Raw genomic sequence first — 21,291 nt, forward strand, 5'->3', positions numbered from 1 at the left:
TTAACTGTTGACTCTCCCACTGGTCTCCCCATGCATATTCCTCGGAAGCCAGGAGTTTGTCTTGGCTGACTTTGTTCCTCTAATGCCCTAGCCGCGGTCGCCTGGCTCCTAGCAGGTGTTCAATGAAAATGTGTCTGATCAAATAATAAACGAAGCACTTTCCCTGCCCAGTCCTGAAGCAGAGGCTCACCCCATCCCAGTGGGAGGATGTCGCTAATGCCCAGAAGCTCTGCTTGGAGCTGGATTTGTAGGAATTTTCTGGGCGGCCTGGGTAGAGAGGTGAGTCCTTTGCCTTGCTTTTGCTCCTGGGCCTCTCAAAGGGCAGGGAGGGGTCATAGGGGGTCAACAGGCCTTTAGGACTAGAAAGAAATGCTGTAGAGCCGGGAGAAAGGCCACGATCCTGAACTCTCATTTTGTCACGGGTAGAGCTGAGAGGAAGTGCTGATGTTTACAGAGCATCCCTCTAAAGGCTTCATGGACCATTGCCAGCTCTAGGGCTCATGACCAAGACTAGCGGCCTTTCCTAAGAAGGCTCTTTCACACCCTTTGGCTTTGTTCACCGTGTCCCCGCCCTTCCCTGTTTCCTCCCTCTTGGTACTGCTCTCTTCCAAGTTCAAGGTCTGAGACCCCTGGCTGGGATGCTTCCCCATCTGCATATTCTAAACCCTTGAAGACATACCTGCTTGTATACTGGGTCCACCACTTTCTAGCTCTCTGACCTTGGGCAAGTAATTTAACCTCTCAGAGTAGTTTCCTCGTCTGTTTGAATGGGATAATGACACATACTTTAAAGAGTTCTGAAATATAAGGAGCTCAGGGACCGGGATGGTCAGTTCTCAGTAAATAGTACTGAGCTCAGTATAATTCCCAAGGATGGTGCCGGCCACTGCAGCAAAGGACTGGCCCAGCCTTTGAGTCGGTGAAGCATCAGCCGTGAGCTCCCCCGACCATAGCATCCACAAGACCTCCCGGGACGTCCACAGGCTTTGCCTACTCTTTGTTCCATCAGAATTCCACAATGGCACTCTTTAGAAGAGCGGCTGAAATCCAGCTAGGGGAAGTAAGTCCATCTAGACCACTGTTTCCAAGTACACCCCGAGGGGCTTTTCGACGGGCAAAGGACTCGAGAGGAAGTGGGGCCATGAAGTTAATGCCGTAGCAGCTAACTCTGATCCAGTTACATCAAAAAGACACGGCAGCGGGGACCTCCTGGATTTAATCTAGTGCCTGCAGCACGTTTACCACCCAACCTAAAACGAGTGAGTGCAGGGTCACGGGGATTACAAACAATTCCTGAGCCGGTTGAGCTGCTTTCTCAATAAACAGTTCAATCATTCCTGGTTTTAACGTACGTCTCAAAACTTTCCTCGTACAAAACCCACATCAAAGGCCAAAACTTCAATTCTTCAGTGGTTCCAAGGCGTTGTTTTTGTAGAAAATGCCTCTCTCACCCTCGATCTGAGGTTCGTATTCCTACAAGTTTTCTTTAGGGCAGATCCCAGAAACCGACGCCTGTTGGCCAGGGAGTCGAGGATGTTGTGGTCCTGCGGGTTCCCGGGGGGATGGGCTGAGCAGTGCCAGCTGAGCGTGGGGCATGCGAGACGCGCAGACGGTGCTGACACGCTCCCTGGATCACTCATCATAAAAAGGACAGGTGCTTAGGGGACAGACTGGTTACCTCCACCTACAAGAGTAATTCCCACCAGCCTAACAGTTAAAAGCAGCAGACTCCAGCTGTGCCGCTCCAGCGCTTGGACACTCACTTCTGACATAAACGCCAAACAGTGGCTTGTTCATTTTTCTCCCCCTAGCCCTCGGCAGGCTCCTGCGTCTGTTCACTCAGCATCTATGTATCTAGAGTACAAATACTAGCGGGCCTGTTAAGGACCTCCTAGCATCCTCTGCTACTCGGGGACAGCGTGGATTCTCCAAGGGGGCTGCGTTGCTCCGGGGCCCAAGCTGCAGCTCTTCTCTCTCCGTTTTACAAGCCGGGAGTGTCCGTGGATCTTAGACCGCACACCTCCCCTACCACATTCTCCCACTTCGCCCCCTGGCTTCTTAAAGGAGCCAGCCCTTGTGTTTTTCCAGGCCTTCCTGGATCTATTTGAAGCCATAGAACCCAACGGAACTGAGCTGCTTTCTGGGCAGAGCGATTTGAAGCTCTCCTGGAAGGGGTCACTAGGAAGCTTTCAGGAAACGTCACTGGATTGGTTTTTGGAAGGCTTAAGGTAGGCTCTTGGCAAAGCGGGGCCCGATCCCATCCTTCGCACAGAACGGGAGAGAAAAGAGGAAATTGTGGCTGCAGAGGCTCAGCGAGCGGCCTCAGGGCCACACGGCCGGGTCTGGAGGGGACTCGGATCTCAGCACTGCTGCCCCACAGCCCACCCGTCCCCTCTTCTTCTCAGGAAACGGGGGTTTCTGAAAAACAGGTCTTTCTCAAAGCAGAGCAGCTCAACCAAGAGCAGGCGGAGAGGCAGCGGGGGAGCCCGGCCCTGAACGAGGACCTTCCCGTCGGGGGAAGGGCCAGCCGGCCAGGTGCCGGCTTTGGCTGAGGGGCTGATGGCCATCAGGGATGCCTGGGGCTCCACTGTCACGGCCTGGGTCCTGGCTCTAGTCTGGTTCTCCGCTTGGCCGGTCACCTCCCACTGTTGCCATGTCACACCCTGCTTAGAGCCCCTCCGGGTCGCCCAGAGACCAAGCCTGCATTCCTGCGCACAGATCCCTGAATACCCCTCTGGCCTTAGTTTTTGTTTCTTGCTCCGCAAACCTCTGCTCTACCAAACGCTTCGGGTTTATCAGACAGTGCTCTGCCGTTTCACGCGCAGTTCTCTTTCCCTGGAATTTCTTTACCTTCTCCAGGCACCGGCTGGACACCTACTTGCCCGTCAAGACTTGGGTCAAAGACACCTCATTGAGTGACTCCCTTTGTGTATTCGCCTCCTAAAACCCTCACCATGCTCTCTTAGGATTGTCACCTGCCAGCCTGGGAGCTCCTCAAGGTGAGGCCAGGCCTTCCTCATCTGGGCTCCCCAGCCTTCAGCCACAGCCTGATCTCCAGCGAAGCCTCCAAGAATGTTTGCTAAATAAGTGAATAACCGACGCTCTCTCGCCTAAACGTTTCCTTCCTGCCACACATGTACCTTTTCTCTATGACAAAAGTGAGGGCGGCCCCCTCACCTTCTCTTGCCTTGGCCCCCTTCCACAGCCAGCTCCGCGCTGTGCCGGCCCAGTTTCTGATCCGCGGGCTTCAGGCCCTGCCTACTCAGCTTCCATCTGGTGCCCAGTGTTCCCCATTTTCCACATCCTTGTGCTCATTTCTCCCTCTGGGGTGTCCCCCACTCTGCTCCAGCCAGCACAGGAGACAGTGTTTGCTGTGGGACAATTTTTCTCAGTGAGTCTTGTGTGTCTGTGTATTTTCAGTCACCAGACATAAGCGTAGGGGGAGAAACATTTAAAAACCACTTTTCCATCTCCACCCACCCTGTGATGTTTGCATCTGTCAGAGATTCGCTATGTGAGGATAAAAGAAGGGACGAAGGAAGGCACAATCGCCTAGTCACGAAGAATGCGAAATGCCCACGAGGGGGGAGGCTTCACTGGCAGAGGCAGAGACCCCCATCCCCGGTGTGAAAACTTTAGTCTGGCCTATCCCAGAGCCACCAAGGCAGGGGAGGCAGTTAAGGCTTGGTGAAAGGGAGAGCGAACTCTGAGACGGGGAAAAGTCTCTTAAAAGTAACTGAGCATCTAAAAAATACAGCAAACGAGTGAATATAACAAACAAGAAGCAGTCTCAATGATATAGAGAACAAACTAGTGGTTGTCAGTGGGGAGAGGGAAGGGGGAGAGGCAACACACGGATAGAGGATGAAAAGGTATTAGGTATAAAACGGGCTACAGGGGGCTTCCCTGGTGGCACAGTGGTTGAGAATCCACCTGCCAATGCAGGGGACATGGGTTCGAGCTCTGGTCTGGGAAGATCCCACACGCCGTGGAGCAACTAAGCCCATGCGCCACAACTACTGAGCCTGCGCTCTAGAGCCCGCAAGCCACAGCTACTCAGCCCGCGAGCCACAACTACTGAAGCCCACGCGCCTAGAGCCCATGCTCCACAACGAGAGAAGCCACCGCAATGAGAGGCCTGCGCAACTCAACAAAGAGCAGCCCTCGCTTGCCGCAACTAGAGAAAGCCCGCGTGCAGCAATGAAGACCCAACGCAGCCAAAAATAAATAAATAAATTTATATATATAAAAAAAAGGGGCTACAGGGATGTATTGTACAGCACGGGGAACAGAGCCAATCTTTTGTGATCACTGTAAATGGGGGATAACCTTTAAACATTATGAATTGCTTTGTTGTACACCTATAACTTATATGTTTTATATCAACTATACTGCAATTAAAAAATAAATTTAAAAAAAGGGAGCATTGCTAAGGAAGACATTAGCGCTTTCATATTAAACCCACTAAGGATGGTGGCCCATGAGGACCCCATGCTGACGCCCACGTCAAAGGCCAGAGAGAATAAAAGAGTAAAAGATAATCCAGGATGGTAGCAGGACTGGAGGTAGGCTCCAGCGTGGACAGACCCGATCTGCATCCTGGCTCTGCCCCTGATGAACGCCCGTGGCTCTGGGCGGGTTCCTTATCCTCTACCCTCAGCCTCCTGATCTCTCGAACAGGGCCATCATCATGCCTCCTGAATAGGAAGGACTGGAGAAGTAAGTGAAATATCAGGCACAGCAACTTTACTCCCCGGAGTACCAGGTACAAGCTGGTTTGAAGTCTTGTGTGAGCGCTTAGCTTTTCTTGGAAGTGTGGTTTACTTTTAAACCATGTTGTTGCTGGGGCATTAAAGTTGTATAAGGAATGAGATGTACACGCAGTTGAGTTAATAAAGAAATATAATTATACATAAAAGGTCCAGTAGCTCTGTCTCTCAGGCCTGAAAGAATGCTATCTTCTGGTGCTCAAACAGGTCCCCTGGGGCACCCAGTGCCGCCAGTTCTAGGGACAGGGATGGGCGGAAGGGAATTCGCGGACTCCAAAGGACTGTCTTTGCCTCCCTTATTCTCAAACAGAGATAGAAGGAATTTCGTGGCAGTCCAGTGGTTAGGACTCCACGCTTCCACTGCAGGGGGCACGAGTTCGATCTCTCGTGTCGGGTAATTAAGATCCTGCATGCCACGCAGCGCACCCCCCTCCCCCAAAATGAGTACCTGTTAAAACAGAGGTAGAGACATCTCAGTAGCAATGGGAAAAAAAAAAAAAAAAACCTGTCTAGAAACCACCATCCTGATCATTTATTTTGAGCTTATACTGCATGCTGGGGTGCCCACTGGTTCCCCTCCCCGCCAAACACACACAAACCTACTTCCCTAAGTGTTGAAAACACACACAAGGTGTTAAACATTTTTTCAAGTTTTCTGAGATGCAACTGATAGCTATCAACAAGCACTGGCTTGGAATTTACCCCTGGGTCATTCTGCATACTTTTTTCCATGTGAAACCAAATTGAGGAAACGTATTTAAACAATCTGAATTTATATCCTGCTTGAAATTCACGCTGTGGGGCTTAAACAAGACTGGATCCTTTACCCACCCCTTAGCTGCAAAAATACTATTTATTTTTCTTGCAAATGGACCATATATGAGGGTAAAACAAATGTCTTTCTGTCTTGAGATGTGTATATATAACTTTTTTTTTTTTTCCTGGCGAAACTCTCAAAAGCCAAACATCTAACAGAATGACTGATATCACCCTTGCCTGAAACAAACAACAACAAAAAACCTTTACCTCGTATATAGCACAGGGAACTCAATACTCTGTAATGGCCTATATGGGGAAAGAATCTAAAAAAGAGTGGATATACATATATGTGTAACTGATTCACTTTGCTGTACCCCTGAAACTAACACAACGTTGTAAATTAACTAGACTCCAATAAAAATGAAAAACAAACGAACACCTTTACTTCTCATCAAGCAGAAATCAACAGCTCTGTATTCTAGCCCCAATTTGGCCATGACCTAGCTGGGGGACTGTGGGAATTCTCTCCAGCTCTCTGTTCAGAGGACCGTTCAGTGGGCTCAAGGGTGGGAGAGGAGTTGGTTTGAAACACCATCCAAACCCTGTGACTCTAAAACCCTATGACTCCAGGCCAAAACATGGGTAAACAATTACAAGATCTTGTTCTGAAAAAGTTTAATATTTACTTAAAACAGGGTTGCTGAGAAGTCTTTTCTGTAACGCCCTCTTCAAAGAAAAACCCCTAATTTCCAATTCTGACCTGAGGCGGGGGTCTTTGTTGTTTTTCTCATCAATCCCTTTAATGTAGTAACATCCCCACCTGCTGGAGCTTTAGGCTTTCGCTGCTAAAGGTGGGAGGTGTTTGGTAAAGGTTCCAGGCCTTAGGTGCAAGCTGGGCTCCCAGAGGAGGATGCCTCCTCCACTATATCCTTTTTTGAAGGAGGGTGGAGCCCTGCGCTGAGAACTCCTTCTTCCCACCCATTGGATCTCACGGTGGGGCTGCCCTGGGCCCAGGGAATGACTAAGAACCCCCCAGAAGCGGGCACTCAGCCTGGGTCAGAATTTCCACACTTTTCTGAAAGATGATCCCTGGCTCCCTCTTCAGAACCTCAGTCCCAGGGATCCAGTGAAGGCCTCTGGGACCAGAGTTCCTTAGAAACCTAACCAGGAGTCTGACTACAGTGTGGGTTTGGCATAAGCAGAGGCAGGCCAGAGGGTAGAGGCCATGGGAAGGCCCAGGTCTCAGCCCTGAACTGCTTCAGCGGCCCCCCTTCAGCCTTAGGCCCTTCCATCCATATCTCCAAGTGGAGGCATCTCTAGGGGGTTTAAGGAGCCCAACCCTCCTCTTCAAGACCAGGGGCCTGAGCTCTCATTCCAGAATCAGAGAAGGCCGAGGCCTGGGTTTTCCGTCCGGCCTCTGCCTTGGGTGTCTCCTCTCCCCATTCCAGGTCTCTGCGAGTGGGAGATGGATGGATGGCCGTCCAGCCTGGTGGTTCTGCGATCCCCATATGTGTCCCTTGTGCCTCCCACGCTGTGTACGGCCGCCCGTTGATGGGGCCGTCCCTGTCCCCACTTTCCAGCTCCATCACCAATGGAGACATTTTGGGGTCTTGTCAGGGGGCTGTTACAGCATCTTCAGGGCAGTCCGCGAGGAGGGGCCATCCAGAGCTGACACGGGCCTCTTGCGGTGCAGTCAATAGGCTCCGGGGTCAAGTGGATTAGCTGCCCTTCCCCAGGCTCCCCACCCGTGCCTGGGGGAGCGCCCCCAGGTGGCTCAGCTCCCACCCCCAGCATCCCCCCCCCCGCCACGCACACACAGCGCCCCTAGCCTCAGAGCCCAATCCCAGTGCAAAGCCCACCCAGCTGAGCCCACAGAGGCAAGGTAAACAGTGACGCGAGCATCCCTGGGGTGAATGGTGACTAACCACCATCACCTCTCCCAGGCTCGGCGAGCTCAGACCACACCATCCTCTCGAGACAGCTGGAGAACAGCTGTCAGAGAGTCCTGACAAGCACCCCTGGGTACGCGGGCAGTGTTTCTGATTCCCCTCTCAGAGGTTACCTTTCCACAGTCCCTCCCTTCCTGCCAGCCCGTCAGGAGTTATTTATTTCACACAGCTAAATGCCACGGTCCTTCTCGGCCGCCTTGGCAGCATTCCGTCAGAAGCAAGTCAACCAATGCAGCAGAAGGCAGCATTCAGGAGTCAGATCTCTCACAGACATCCTAGATCGGATCTAGACCCCCTTCCTTTGCCTTCGACATTTTCTTTTGGCTCCTGCAGCGTCCCGCAGATCTCATCTAGCCGGGTCGCTCCCAGTTAAGCCCTTGGCTATCCTTGGAAGGGACTCTCCGTAATGCTAGACAGACTGCGAAGCACATAGACTGCTTTGTGGATCACAGCATCTAAGGTAAGGTGGGCGTGTGGAGTCCAGGGTAGACACAGGCGCACCTCCTCCTCAGGTACACCCATCACTTTAGAGCGACAGAGAGCTGCCACCTACACTTTTCCTGGTTGATCCTTAATCACTGCCCCGGGAAAGCAAAGGGTAGAGGAAGTAGGAGGCAAGTTAAAGTTTCAGGGACCTTGGAGAAGGGCATTATTCAACAGCAAGGTCTCCTGGTCCTGCATGGCTGGGATGGAAATGTCATTTTAAGGACCCACTGAAACCGAAGATCAGCCTTCGAGAAGCCCTCAATCTGGGTCCAAAGTGTGCATCCACAGGGGTATCTGTCCCTTGCCCCAGGCCCAGCCTTCTTAGGCAGCCCCACACCAGGGCCCAGATGCCCTAGAAGTGGGTAAACTGCTTGAGCCTTCACCCAGATGGCAGCATTTCAGAGCCCAACAGATACTCTATGGTGGTATTTTTTTGAGTCTTGGCTGGGAGACTCTATTCACTGAAACTTGGCTGGGAGGCTCGCTCTTTTCTGGCGCTCTCTCCAGGGTTCTACGTGTAGACCTTTGTGGGGGAAATAAACCCTGGAAAAGAGTGTCATAACTAGATAAGCTGGCTTCCCTTGTAAACATTTTAGGAAGGACCCTCGTCGGAAAGACGCCCATTCCTGGCCTCGGTGGTCTTCCAGATAATGAGATTTCCAGCACCACTGCTCAGTTAGTGGCAGAGGAGGAGAACAAACAGGATTCTGCTTCGCCTCTATACCTTTCCCCATGAGGTCTTGCTGAATTTTAACAAGGTCGGTAACTGAATTTTAGCAAGCATCTCCAATGATGTAAGTCTGTCTAAATTGGTGTATTACATAGGATAATAATAACAAACACTTACTGAGTCCTAACCACGTGTCCTAACCACCTGTTACATGGATTAACTCATTTAATTCTCTACAATGCCTCTATGACATAAGAATGCTTCTTCTCCCCATTCTATAGATGAGAAAACTGAGGCACACATTACATAGGGAGGCGACCGGAAGGGAGCCCATGCAGTCTGCCTCCAGTCCCTCCCACACAACCACTGGGTTTACACCATGTCTGGAAATGTGGCCTGTGCCCCTGGGGTATAATTCTCTCTTGCTGGATCAACTGAGCCCTGGAGTGGACAGGGAGCTCCTTTGACACTGGAGCCCCAGCCTCCAGCCACCGAAACTTGGGTTGCTTGGGCAACAGCTACACCTGTGCTGACACAGAATCCAGTGACCCCAACAGAATTTCCTTACTGGCATCCCCTGTTCTGTCTCCTTTCTCTCCTTTCTCTCCTTTTGGGCCTCGGTCACCTGAAACAGAGGAGGAAAACGGGCATTAGAAATGGAAATAAATCCTAATTGTAAATAAAGTCTTACCTGCAGGAAACATTAACCCAAGACCAGAGAAATCCTCAGGGAGGAGTCCGCAGCCCTGGAGGGCATGCATGGCTGAAAGGGTAAGAGCTTGGGCCAATTATGTTGCCTACTCTGGTCCCCCTTGGAAGCAGGGTGGGTGGGCACCAAGCAGAGAAGTTTCATTCCCTCCTAACTAAAGCACAGAGGAGCAGCGCAGCACAGACTAAAGGAGTACATGGTATCCCACAGGAAGAAGACAAAGCAAAGATATTCCTATTAAACAGCCAAAGTTTCAGAAGTCCAAATCCAAGGTTGTTCTAATAAGCATGGAAAGAGAAAAGGGGGGGAGGGTCTTCAGTTACAAAGGGAGACACATAGGTTCTACGTCAGGCAGATTTATCAGTGGAGGAGGCTATAAAACACGGGGGAGAGTTTCCAGGGAATTGTGGAATTTCCTTCCCAGGATATGGTTAAAACAACACAGCTTTTTTCTCAGCTAGCATCCCACTCTACAAAGAAGTAGATGGGTCCTGACACCACTCAAGGGGACATTAAAATGACCAGGGAATTCCATCCAATTGCCTCCAGAAAGATATCTGCAAATCAAAAGCTTATGGCATATTCTCTCATGAAAAAAAAGCAAGCCAGCAAGTTCCAGGGGAGGATGCCTCATGTGTTCCAAGTTTTGAAAAAAACAAAAGCAAACATATATGTAAATATGAATGTGCTTGGAAAAGGGTCTGGCAGGATGTGCTCCAAAGCGTTTACAGTAGTTATTCTGAAGAATAAGCCCTTAAGAGACCTAGGGGGAAGGCACTCACTTTTTACTTTATACTTTATACATTTCTGTATTGTTAAATTGTTTGCAATAAGCATGTGCTGCTTTTGTAATGTGTTTTAAAATCGATTTTTTTAAATGTGGATCATAAAAGGAAGGAAAACCTCAGTCTGTTTAATCACCAACCAGAAAGTAGAATAAAAGTTCCCAGTGATCCTAGATTAAGAGGTCATCCTAGATGTGGGGTGGGAATGATTAATAGTACTTTTCTTTTTCTTAGTTTTCATTTTAACAAGTGAGAGAGCCTGGGGAAAGAGTATCCGAGTTCCTCTTTTTCTTCTGCAATGGTGCTAAGAGGTCTGGACACTCTTGAAATGAACGTGGAAAGATGGGACTGACTCTAAAGTGGGATTCCCTGAAAATGAACAAGATGACTTGTTCATTATTAATGGGAAGGAAAAAAAGTCAGAAGAAACACTATTGGCAATGGAAATCTGAGGACTGATTAAAGTTTTAAATATTTGGGGAATAAAAAGAATATGAGGAACTGTGAGGAATCTGGCAGTATTGGGGGGAGGAGGCCATCCTGGGTCTGTGTTTCTCCTGCAAGCCTGCTCTCCTGGCCTGGCTTCCTCCGGTTACATCACCGAGCTGCAACCAATAGTAACACTTCCTTGCATTTCTACAGCGCTTTGGAGTTTACCGTGTTTTCACTCATATACGTTCCACGTAATCCTCGTGACAGCCCTGTGAAATATGGTATCACAAGGCTTGTTAGTTTGGGAATGAGGAAACTGACGCTTAATGGTAATTCCCTGGGCAGTCCGGTGGTTAGGACACGCGCTTCCACTGCAGGGGGTGCGAGTTCCAACCCTGGTCGGGGGAGCTAAGATCCCGCAAGCCCTGCGGTGCAGCCAAAAAGAAAAAAAAAAAAAGAAAAGAAAACAAACTGATGCCTAATGAGATTAAGTGACTTGCTCAAGGTCACTCAGCTTGTCAGTGGAAGAACTAGAATTTGAACCCGGTCCACACTCCAGTGCCCACATTGGTGCGCGGGGGCTGGCGGTGAGCGAGGGTGAGCTGAGATGCGTTGTTACCTTTGAACCCACGCATGCCCATCGGTCCCATGGCTCCCAGCTTCCCTTCGTCGCCCTTGGGGCCGGGCAGTCCTGGGGTCCCTCTCTCCCCTGGCAGACCTGGGGAGACAAGAAAGTTTTGGAGCCTCAGACTCAGAACTGGAAGGGCCCCCAGAGGCCATCGTCTGGCTCAGCCACCGACCTCAACCACGCATCCTCCTGCTATCCCTGCTTCCTGACTCTTCTGAGTTAAAGATGCTACAAAGACAGTGTCCAAAAAGTCAGCACAAACCCTCCCCGTCAGCACCTTTTATCCAGTGAGGCTGAACCCCTCCCCCCGAAAGGTCCAATTCTATTGTGAGTGATGGTGGAGGTGCCAACCTCATTCGGAAGCTGTCTCTGTACCTCTAGCTTTGCTAGAGGTTTAGACTTGCAAAATTTTTTGGAGCCTTTTGAACGTGGCAGGCACTGTTCTGGGTGCTTTCCATTACGTATCTTATTTAATCCTCCCCATAAACTGAGGTATTATTTCACCTGTGTTACCAATGAGAAAACTGAGGCCCAGAGAGGTTAGGTAACCTGCCCATGGTCACACAGCAGAGAGCGCTGGAGGCAGGGTCCTATCCCTGCTTGGTCGGCTTCATCTCAGCTGGATGAAAAGGGCTTACTGGTACTTGGGGTAGGAGGAAGATTAAATCACTCCCCATCCTATGTAAGAAAAAACCAGCAAGGTCTCTTCCTTGTGGTAAACACAGGGAAGCGTAGAGCAGGGGGAAGGTAGGCTGAAGAGGAGGCAGGAAGTCTGCAAGCTCAGTAACTGGGGCAGACAGGCTGCTGTCACATCAGTCCCCAGGGCTCCTGGCCACAAGGCCCCGTGGCACTGGCTGCACGTCACCATGGAAAGCCGGAGTCAACAAGTGGTTTCGCCCAGTGAGGCCTCGGCCCTGGAGGTCTGACCTAAGCCCACAGTTATCTCTGCAAAGCAGGGCACTCTAATTAACAAATTAATTTTACTTTCCTGCTTCGAATGTTAGTTGGTTTCCTTTGGCCTTTTTCCATGACACGGAGAAATCTGTCTCGCACTTATGATTCCTCCGCCGTAAACATCAAACGGCTGGAAGAGGATGGGGGCCCCAAGAGGGTGATAGCACCTCAGACGAGGGCTTGATTTATTTTTTTCCCTAACGCAACATTCCTGGAGCCCAGCAGCCCTGCTGCCACGGCATTCTGTGTCTCCTGCAGGATATGCCCAGGAATCCTGCATCCTGTCACTGACTAAGGCAGAAAAGGAGGTTCCACAGCTCTGGGAGCCCCTGGGCATCCTTGATTCTGAGTTTAGGGAGCTGTGCTGAGAGGTGGAGGCCAGGCCGTGGGTTGTGCCTCAACCAGCCTCTGCCTCTTCTCTTGTTCTCAGCCTCCTTAGAGACTTAGGAAGGGGGTGGTTTGGAGGTATAATTCCTGACATAAATAAGCCGACACCTTTCCCCTGATAAACCTCCCCTTTTCTTACATCACTTAGAAGACTCTACACTCCCTTAGAAAAACGCTGCTCACAGCAGAGGCTGGGGAATGGACAGGCTGGGATGCAAAATTTGGTAAAGTAACAGAACGGGAACTCCTGAGACGAGGCATTTAAGACGAACACACCCTTTCCAGAAGGCCCCAAAGTACCCTCCCTGCCAGCTCTTGGACCCTCCGGGCTGTCACTAGTGCATGTAGCAGGGTGGAGACGGCATGAGAGGGCAGGTATCTACTGACCGGGGCAGGTTCTGCAGGAGGTAGGGGGTCAGGGGTTGGGGACTCAGGAAACACTGAGGGGACACAGCATACTTGATGGGTTGCTCTGGATCAGGGGACACCCTCAATACCTTCCAATGGCCCTGGTCACAGGGACCCTGGCTGCTGGGGTGGGGAGTGGCTTCAAGGAGTTGCGAGCCTCGTGTGTACCCTTCTTCTTCAGGTCCTGGTACTCTCTATGGAAAAAGATTTGCTCCATCCTACTGTTATACCAATAACCTCTTAGTCTCTTAACAGAACAGGGCATCTGAAGCTGAGTTGATTGGGCACTGTCCCAGGAGCCCCATCACCGATCCCAAAGAGAAAATAGAGGGTCAGGGATGGATAGCAGAGCCCCTTCCCTTCCTGGTATGTCCAGTGCCCTCCCAGGGGCCTCCCCATTACCTCGAAGTCCAGGTAATCCAGGGGTTCCAGGCTTGCCTTCTTTCCCTTCAACCCCCTGATCGCCTTTGGGGCCCGGTGGTCCTGAAAGGGTTGCAAACAGCACTAAGGTTAGAGGATGGCTTTCTGGAGTAGGTCACCTGTGGAGGAAACTCCCTGCTAAAAAGAGGAAGGGTCAGCATTATGCTTTATGCTTTGGATAAACACAGGGCTCCATCTAGTCCAGCCGTGTGTGTGCGTGTGTGTGCGTGTGTGTGTGTGTGTGTGTGTGTGTGCTTGCACTGGGGAGGTAGGAATCAGGGAAAGCTTCCCGGAAGAAGTAACATCCAAAGTGAAATTGCAAGGAGGAACAGAAGGTGGCTAAGTAAAGAGAGGAGTGGGAGTGTGTTATGGACTGAATGTCTATGGCTCCCCTAACCCAACACCAAATGCATATGTTGAAGCCCTAACGTCCAACGTGCTGGTATTGGAGATGGGGCCTTTTTGGGAGATGATTAGGTTTAGATGAAGTCATGAGAGTGGGGCCCCCATGATGGGATTAGCGCCCTTCTAAGAAGAGACCCCAGAGAGCACTCTTCCTCCCTCCCTTCCTCACGCTGGTACCGATGAGCATGCTTTCTCTGCCATAGGGGGGCACGGCAAGAAGACAGCCATCTGCAGCCAGGAAGAAGGCTCTCATCTGAACCCAACCCTGATCTCAGACTTCTAGCCTCCAGAACTGTGAGAAAGGAATGCTGTGTAAGCCACCCAGTCTGTGGTATTGTTGTAACAGCCTTAACTAAGAGGAAAAGGAGAAAGTTCCAGGCGGAGGGAACAATCCCTATAAGAGCTTAAAGATAAGAAAGAGATCTGTGAGTCATGATGGGATTAGAAACTGGGGGTGGGGGTCCCAAGATGGGATAAGAAGGGTGAGAAAGTGGAGGGTCCTGGAGGCCTGGTGTAAGTGTGTTGAATTTGACCCTGAGGGCACCAGAAGCCACAGAAGGGGCCTGAGAGAACAGTGTGGTCATATCTGCACACGAGGAAGACTGCTCAGGCTGCAGTGTTGGAAAGGGATTGGAACAGAGGGAAAGTAGAGGCAGGGAGGTCAAGGAGGAGGCTGCACCCCAGGTGCGAGGTGGCGGAGCCCTGTATTAGGGATGTAGCCGTGGGGAGGGATGTGAGTAGCTGTTAGGAAGTAGAAGAGACAAGAGACAGACCTTGGCTAAACTAGGTGAAGGCAGGGGAGGCAGCCAGGATCAGGTTCAGATCTCTGGCTTGAGCACCTGGATGGAAGAAGAGGTTTCTAATTGCTACTTAGCGGGGCTTCCTTCCTGGGTGAGGGTCCAGCATCACGGCAGGGATTCTAGCTTGTGTGATCAGATTCAGTCCCCACATGCTGGGTGTTGAGACTACACAGCCAACTAGCGAGTGAGGGAGCCGTGGTTTCAACTCAGGTCTGCCTGGCCCCGCCCACCCTGCCCTGCTCCTCATGTAGACCTCCTGCCATTCCCAGAATGCACCCGAACCTTCCCGCATGGCAGCCTGCTGTTCCCAGACTGGCGAGCCAGGGGGGCCCTCCTTGCCAATCGCCTATGGCTACCTGCCCCTCAGGGATGCTCATGACCACCTTCTTGGCCAAACCTTCTCTGATCTATCATTCCTGCTGCAAGTAGGCATGGCCTGTTTGAATGCACATCCTGGGTGCCACTTGACGTTTATCTCACACTGCCTGGTCTTACAGTCACGGGAGTACGTGTTCTCTTTTTCCTAAGAAAATGGCCATCTCCCTGAGACAAGACCACATCCTTGACATCCCCGTACTGGCTGTGAAGATCCAGACTCTAACTTTCCCTGCTCTGGCTGCTCGATGAGAGAAAAAAAAAGGACCAAGGAAAATGCCCAAACTGTATTGCATTGGGTGGAAGTGTGTCCCCTCCAAGTTCATGTCCACCTGGAACCTCAGAATTCGACTTTCTTTGAAAACAGGGTCTTTGCAGAGGTAATTAGTTAAAGATGAGGTCCGATTGGAGTAGGGTGGGTCCTTACCCAATGACTGGCATCCTTATAAAAAGAGAAAGCACAGACAGCTGGGCAGAAGGCAAGGTTACCATGGAGGCTGAGACTGGAGTGATGTGTCTACAGGCCAAGGAACGCCATGGATGGCTGGCAACATCAGAAGTCAGAAAGAGGCCGGGAAGGATCCTCCCCTAGACCTTTTGGAGGGAGTATGGCCCTGTGGACACCTTGATTTCAGACTTCTGGCCTCCAGAACTGTGAGAGAATAAACTTCTGTTGTTCTAAGCCACTCAGCTTGTGGTACTTTGTTATGACAGCCCCAGGAAACCAAAGCATGTATACTCGCAGCATAGCAGTCATGTCTTGCACAATAAATATCTGATGAATGAATGAGTATGTGAGATCAGAGGGTGTTAATACACACGAAACAGCCAGGTGGCCAAGATCAAGATGTACTGATACATTCCCCAAGTTGACACTGTCCGCAGACCCTAACCAAAGTTGACAGCTGTTTAAGCATTCAATGGCATGCGTACAGGGAAAAAAGTAATCAACAGTTGAAAAATGCACAAATCATTACACAACGACTCGTGAGTTACACAGATCATTTACGGGGGACTGGGGTTTGCAGTCATCTTCCTCTTTTCTAGGAAGAAAAGCAAAGTAAGACTGGCCATGGTGACCTCGGTTTTTGGACAACAGGAACGGCTGGGAACACGTCTAAGATTCTAAAGCAAAGAAAGATAGAGTACGGAAGCAAATGAGCTTTAACAATGCCCATTCCAACAATCTCCTGGCCAGGTCAAAGCTGCAGCAAAGGGAGCTGAGAGCGGTTCCTGGATCTCTGTACGTCACGGGCTGTCACTGGGCTGTCACCCTCCCCCTGCCCCCAGTCCACTCCATCCCTTTTCACTCTTCTCTGCTCCCTCCAGGCCTCCCCAGGGGTAACCCAGCGCTCCGGGAATCAAGCAGGTCAAGGATACCATGGACCGTGCCCTCCATTTGTTTTATTCGCTCTGATGTGGGTGTGACCCAACATATGGACCTTCCCGGGAGTAATTCTGGCAAAGGGAGGATGCTGCCCAGTGGCCTGACCCTGATGGTAGGGCATCAAGGTGGCAGAGATCATTTGGAAGGTGAGGTTTGAGGATGGATATGGAAGATCTTAGGTTCAGGTCCCGGTTCCATAAAATCTAAGTAAAAATCCCTTCCTCTGGCGTTTGTAGTGAGGAATAAGCGAATTCAGTGACATGGTGGATATCAACAGGCTTGGGAAGCCTTGAGTGGCAAGGCCAGCCCTGACCATCTGTACCTGACTTTTTGTAATGCTTCATCAGAACTATTTGGAGATGGTTATTCCAGGCTCTGAAATCACCCTTCCAATGCAGGGAGAGCCACATCCAAAAAACATCCTACACATGGAGAGTTTTTACAACAGAACTAAGTGGTTAGTGAAGGCCTTTACTAGAGATTAACTGGGAAGAAGCCGGGGTAGACAGTTAAGGTGGGTGCTGATTTCCAAGCCTTAGTCATGCCCTCAGGTGGTACTGGCCCGGCCGACTCAGAAGAGCCTGGAATGCGGCCAGTCTGAGTCTCATGGGGCCATGCTGCCTGGAGCTCTGAGGATCAAGTGCTCCTTTCAACCACTGCTGCCCATGGGTGATGCACTCTTGGGATCTGACGTTTTGTCATTTTCTCAGGAATCCAGCTTAACAATCTGGAGCTTTCTTGGACTCCTCCCTTTCCTCTGCCCAGCCCCCTTCAAGGCTGTCATCCAGGTGGTTCCCATGTCATGTGTCTCACTCCTTCCTCACTGCCTCCCTCATTGGCTCCAGTCTCTCTCCAGCCCACTGTTGCTGTCTGATTAATCTCATCAGAATCGAGTGAACTCAGAGCCCTTGGAAGCCCCTCACACCATAATTGGCAGCCCCCTCTGTTGGGGACCCCCTGAAAATCATTCCCAACCTGACCCCTTCTTCTGCAAACTCACAGCCTGATGCTTCTCGACACAAACTCTCTTCCACCTCAGCAAAAACGTTCTCCTCGTGGTATCCCCAAATACTAGCCAAATCTTTTCCTTTCTAAGAGGCCCATCACTCTCATCCCTGAAGCTCACCTTCACACTCACCCCTCCCATCTCTGAGGGCACCAGGGCAGAATCCCCAGGTCTCAGAACTGGAAGGACCCTCAGGCATCACCATGTACAGACTGCTCAGGGGAGCACCAGAGCCTGGTCAGGCCACCCTGTGCCCACACGCCAGCCACGGTCACTCCCCTTGCACTGTGGTCCCCAAGGAGGACAGGCCTATCTAAAGGGCTGGAGCCCCACTCTCTGTGGCCCTGGGCCTCACAGAGCACCTGGCACACAGGAGAGATTTCAAGGAATGATTTCTGGGCAGTCGTGGAAGCTGTTATGGTGTCAGTGGTCCCAGTGGTCCCCAGATGAACATTATTTTAAATTTTTATTAAAGCATAGTTGATTTACAATGTTGTGTTAATTTCTTCTGTACAGCAAAGTGACTCACTTATATATATATATATATATATATATATTCTTTTTCATATATGGCTTATCACAGGATATTGAATATAGTTCACTGTGTTATACAGTAGAACCTTGTTGTTTATCCATCCTAAATACAATAGTTTGCCTCTGCTAATGCCAAACTCCATCCCTCCCACATCCCCCTCTTGGCAACCACAAGTGTGTTCTCTACAACTGCGAGTCTGGTTTTGTTTCATAGATACGTTGATTTGTACCATATTTCAGATTCCACATATAAGCGATATCTTATGGTATTTGTCTTTCTCTGTCTGACTTACTTCACTTAGTATGATCATCTCGAGGTCCATCCATGTTGCTGCAAACGGCATTATTTCATCTTTTTGATGACTGAGTAATATTCGGATGAGCTTTTAAGCTTCTCAGCTTACGCTATCATGTCTCACCTTTTCTATCACTGGAGCAGGCCAGGGCAGAGGTGGGCTGGGACAAGGTGAGCAGAGTCCACTTCTCCTCAATCGTGGAAACAGTCCAGAGCCCCTCCACTGGGCTTCCGGTCCTGGGTGCCAGCCCCTCTCTCCCGCCACCTCCCACAGGGGGCACTGGGAGTGAGAGGAGGTGGGGAGGGAACCTCCTGGCCCTGGGCCCGGGTCCCCCTCAGAGCCTGTCCACTGGTCTAGCCCACCCCCCATGCCGCCCCCAGCACAGCTCTGCCCTCGCTGGGCTGCCGTGAGCCGCTCCAGCTGGAAGCACCTCCAGCACAGAACAAAGGATTTGGGACTGAGCGTTTGGGAGAAACACCAGGATTCTTCTGGGGACCAGCCAATGGGGAGGGAAAAGCAATCCGTTCTCCCTTCCCGGATCCTGGAATGAGAGACGGGGTGGGGGACTCGTGTGCTGGAATCTAGACAGTGCCCTGCCAAGAACAAATGATCATGACGGCTGACGCCTCGGGCCCAAAGCCAGCAGAACGGTGACCAAGCTCGTAATGTAAACACCACTGCAGAACCACGCTAGTCCTGGGGCGGCTGCCAGAGGTCGGCTCCCTGCTTCCATTGCCCTGATGTCACTGGGGCTCTGCATTCTCAGTGCTGTGACGTTTACAGTATCAAGAGCTCTCTCACTTCATTTCATGCATCCTCTCTGGGACCCTGAGCGTGTGCATGGGGCCGTGGCCCAGCCTGCAGAGCCAGCTTTCTTCTGAGCCTCAGGCAGAGGGCTGGTGGGCAAGGCTGGGGGCAACTGCTAATTTCTACAGCAGGCGTTCCATTCCCCTCCCAGCAGAGCCCCCTGCAGCCTGCCTCGGGGTTGGGGAGGGCGCCACCAGTCCACGCTTCCTAGTCCGTGGTGGGATAGAAACACCTCCGTTCACAGAGACGCCCACCACCTTCAGGGATGCACATCCCTGTGCACCAGAGACCAGGGCCCACCGTTCTAGCCTGGAACACAAGACCCCATTCCCATTATGAACATTTGTTGAGTGGGACGCTCTGCTCTACTAGATGGTGTTTTTTCTCAAAACAGCAGCCCACAGGTAAGTCTGCTTTGTCAATTTGCTCTCATGAATTAAGAGATGAATCTTCTAGCCCAGCCGAGGCACTGGCTGGGGATTTGATGTAGGCAAGTCATTTCCCCTCTCTGAGACTCAAGGGCCTCAACTACAAAATGAGGGCAGTGGACTAGGTGATTTCAGAGCCTAGTGTCACTCTAACCTTCTGTGAATCTATAAACACCCATGTAGCGAACTGAGCCACCTGCCTGTGGCTGGGGAGTCTTGCCTTCAGGCCTTTGCTCACACACTGCCCCCTCCTGGGATGCCTCCCCTGTCTGATCATCTAAGTTCTCTGCTTCTTCCAGAGCCACAGAGAGATTTCAACAGACTTGATAAATGCTGAAAGTCCAAAGCAGAAAACAGAAAGCCCCACTGTGAATGTACACAAAAGACAAACGGAGAGACAAAGCTCATAGAAAACTGTGTAACGAAGTGAGAGAATGAAATCGTTTGGGGTCAAGCTCAAGAATAACAAACAAGCTCATATATGAAAAATATACGTAGTTGGGGTATTTGTGGATTCTGAGCCAGGAAAGGGCAAAGTGCGTGCGTGTGTGTGTGTTTAAAGACTAAGAGAGGAACTGCACAAAACTAGCAAAGAAAGGCCACTCAGACAGCAGTGTAAAAATGCAGGAAATCTCTGGTAAAACATCCCTTATCTAAAAGCCAGGGTAGAGTTCTGTGCTGTCGCAGTTGAATGGTAATTACATTCAGATATACCCAACAGAACTCTCTTTAATCATACCAGTTGGGTCCCTAACAACCATGGGAGAGGGAGGTGGGAAGGGGAGACACCAGCCACAGTGGTGGTCCTGGGAGATAGAGGGGCCGAATGGTGTTCATCTCTGAAGAGCCAGCAACCCATCAATAATGCCAAGCTTGAAGACTGGAAGGCAGGTCTGGGCAGAACCGAGATGAAACTCCAGTTCAAAGGAACCAAGTGTGAAACTTCGTTTCAGAACCAAAGAAAGACCGCTTAGAGGATTCCACCGGAAGAACCATGGCAAATGCATGACCCAGAGCCGCTTCAGCGTGAGCCAAGGAGAGGGACTCAGAAATTAAAGAATCAGGATGCGAAATGTTCGGTGAGGCCAAAGAGGCTGCAACCAGCAGGAAGCCTGGTGATGTCTGTTGACCGGAAGAAGGAAGGGGGAACGCCTGGTAGGGCCTACCCCCCAAACACGGGAACAGACCTGAGGGACCACGCTCCCTTCTCACTTCATGGCTGCTAGCTGGTTTCTCTCCACCCCAGAAAGCACCACGGTCAGTGAAAAAACATGGTTTCTGAGCCAGAAAGACCCACTTTAAATCTTGGCTTTGTCACTTGCCAATTGTGTAAGAAACACTGGGAAAGTTATTCGAGTTTCTCAGCTACAAAATGGGTTCAATAATACCTTTTTTTGCAGGATGTGAGGATGAGCAGTCTTTAATGTCTACTTAGAGAATAAATGTCGACAAAATGTCTGGCTCGTGGTAGGTTCTGATTCGGTGTCGCTGCTATTATTAAGTACTGAACAGACTGGGGAGGTCAAGGAAATGAAAAGATGGGAAAAGCTAAGACCCCAGGGGTGTGGATTTGGAAGAAGACATGCTACCGCCTGCTCTCCTTTGACTTCTGAGACATGAAACCAAAGTGACCCAGGACAAGAAAACTGATCCAATGATGGCACGGGTTCAAAAGATGTAACAGCTGTTCCACAAACATTCCTCGAGTTCCAGCCACATGTATCACACTGTTAGGTGCTGGGGGACACAGGGGTGGACAGCTGAGGGTGACTGGCTGTGACAGATTGAGCACTGGTGTTGAGTTGAAAGTCATGGGCTGGTGACTGAAGGGCACATTTAAAACGGGTGACTCCAACGGCATGTAAATTACACCTTATTAAATCTGCTGCCTACAAAA

At 50.7% G+C, this 21,291-nt stretch overlaps 1 protein-coding gene across 1 annotated transcript in view; it reads right to left on the reverse strand.

The window, feature by feature from the left end:
* SCARA5 (scavenger receptor class A member 5) overlaps positions 1-21,291 on the reverse strand; it is a 117,812-nt gene that overhangs the window by 25,936 nt on the left and 70,585 nt on the right. The window contains exons 5-7 of the mRNA XM_082655907.1: positions 13,339-13,419; positions 11,179-11,277; positions 9,202-9,258 (exon numbers count right to left, since the gene is read on the reverse strand). Coding sequence (XP_082512033.1) covers positions 9,202-9,258; positions 11,179-11,277; positions 13,339-13,419 — 237 coding nt within the window. The remainder of the gene's footprint in view (positions 1-9,201; positions 9,259-11,178; positions 11,278-13,338; positions 13,420-21,291) is intronic.

Source organism: Grampus griseus (assembly GCF_964374135.1).
Source record: "Grampus griseus genome assembly, chromosome: 6".
Lineage (NCBI taxonomy): Eukaryota > Metazoa > Chordata > Mammalia > Artiodactyla > Delphinidae > Grampus > Grampus griseus.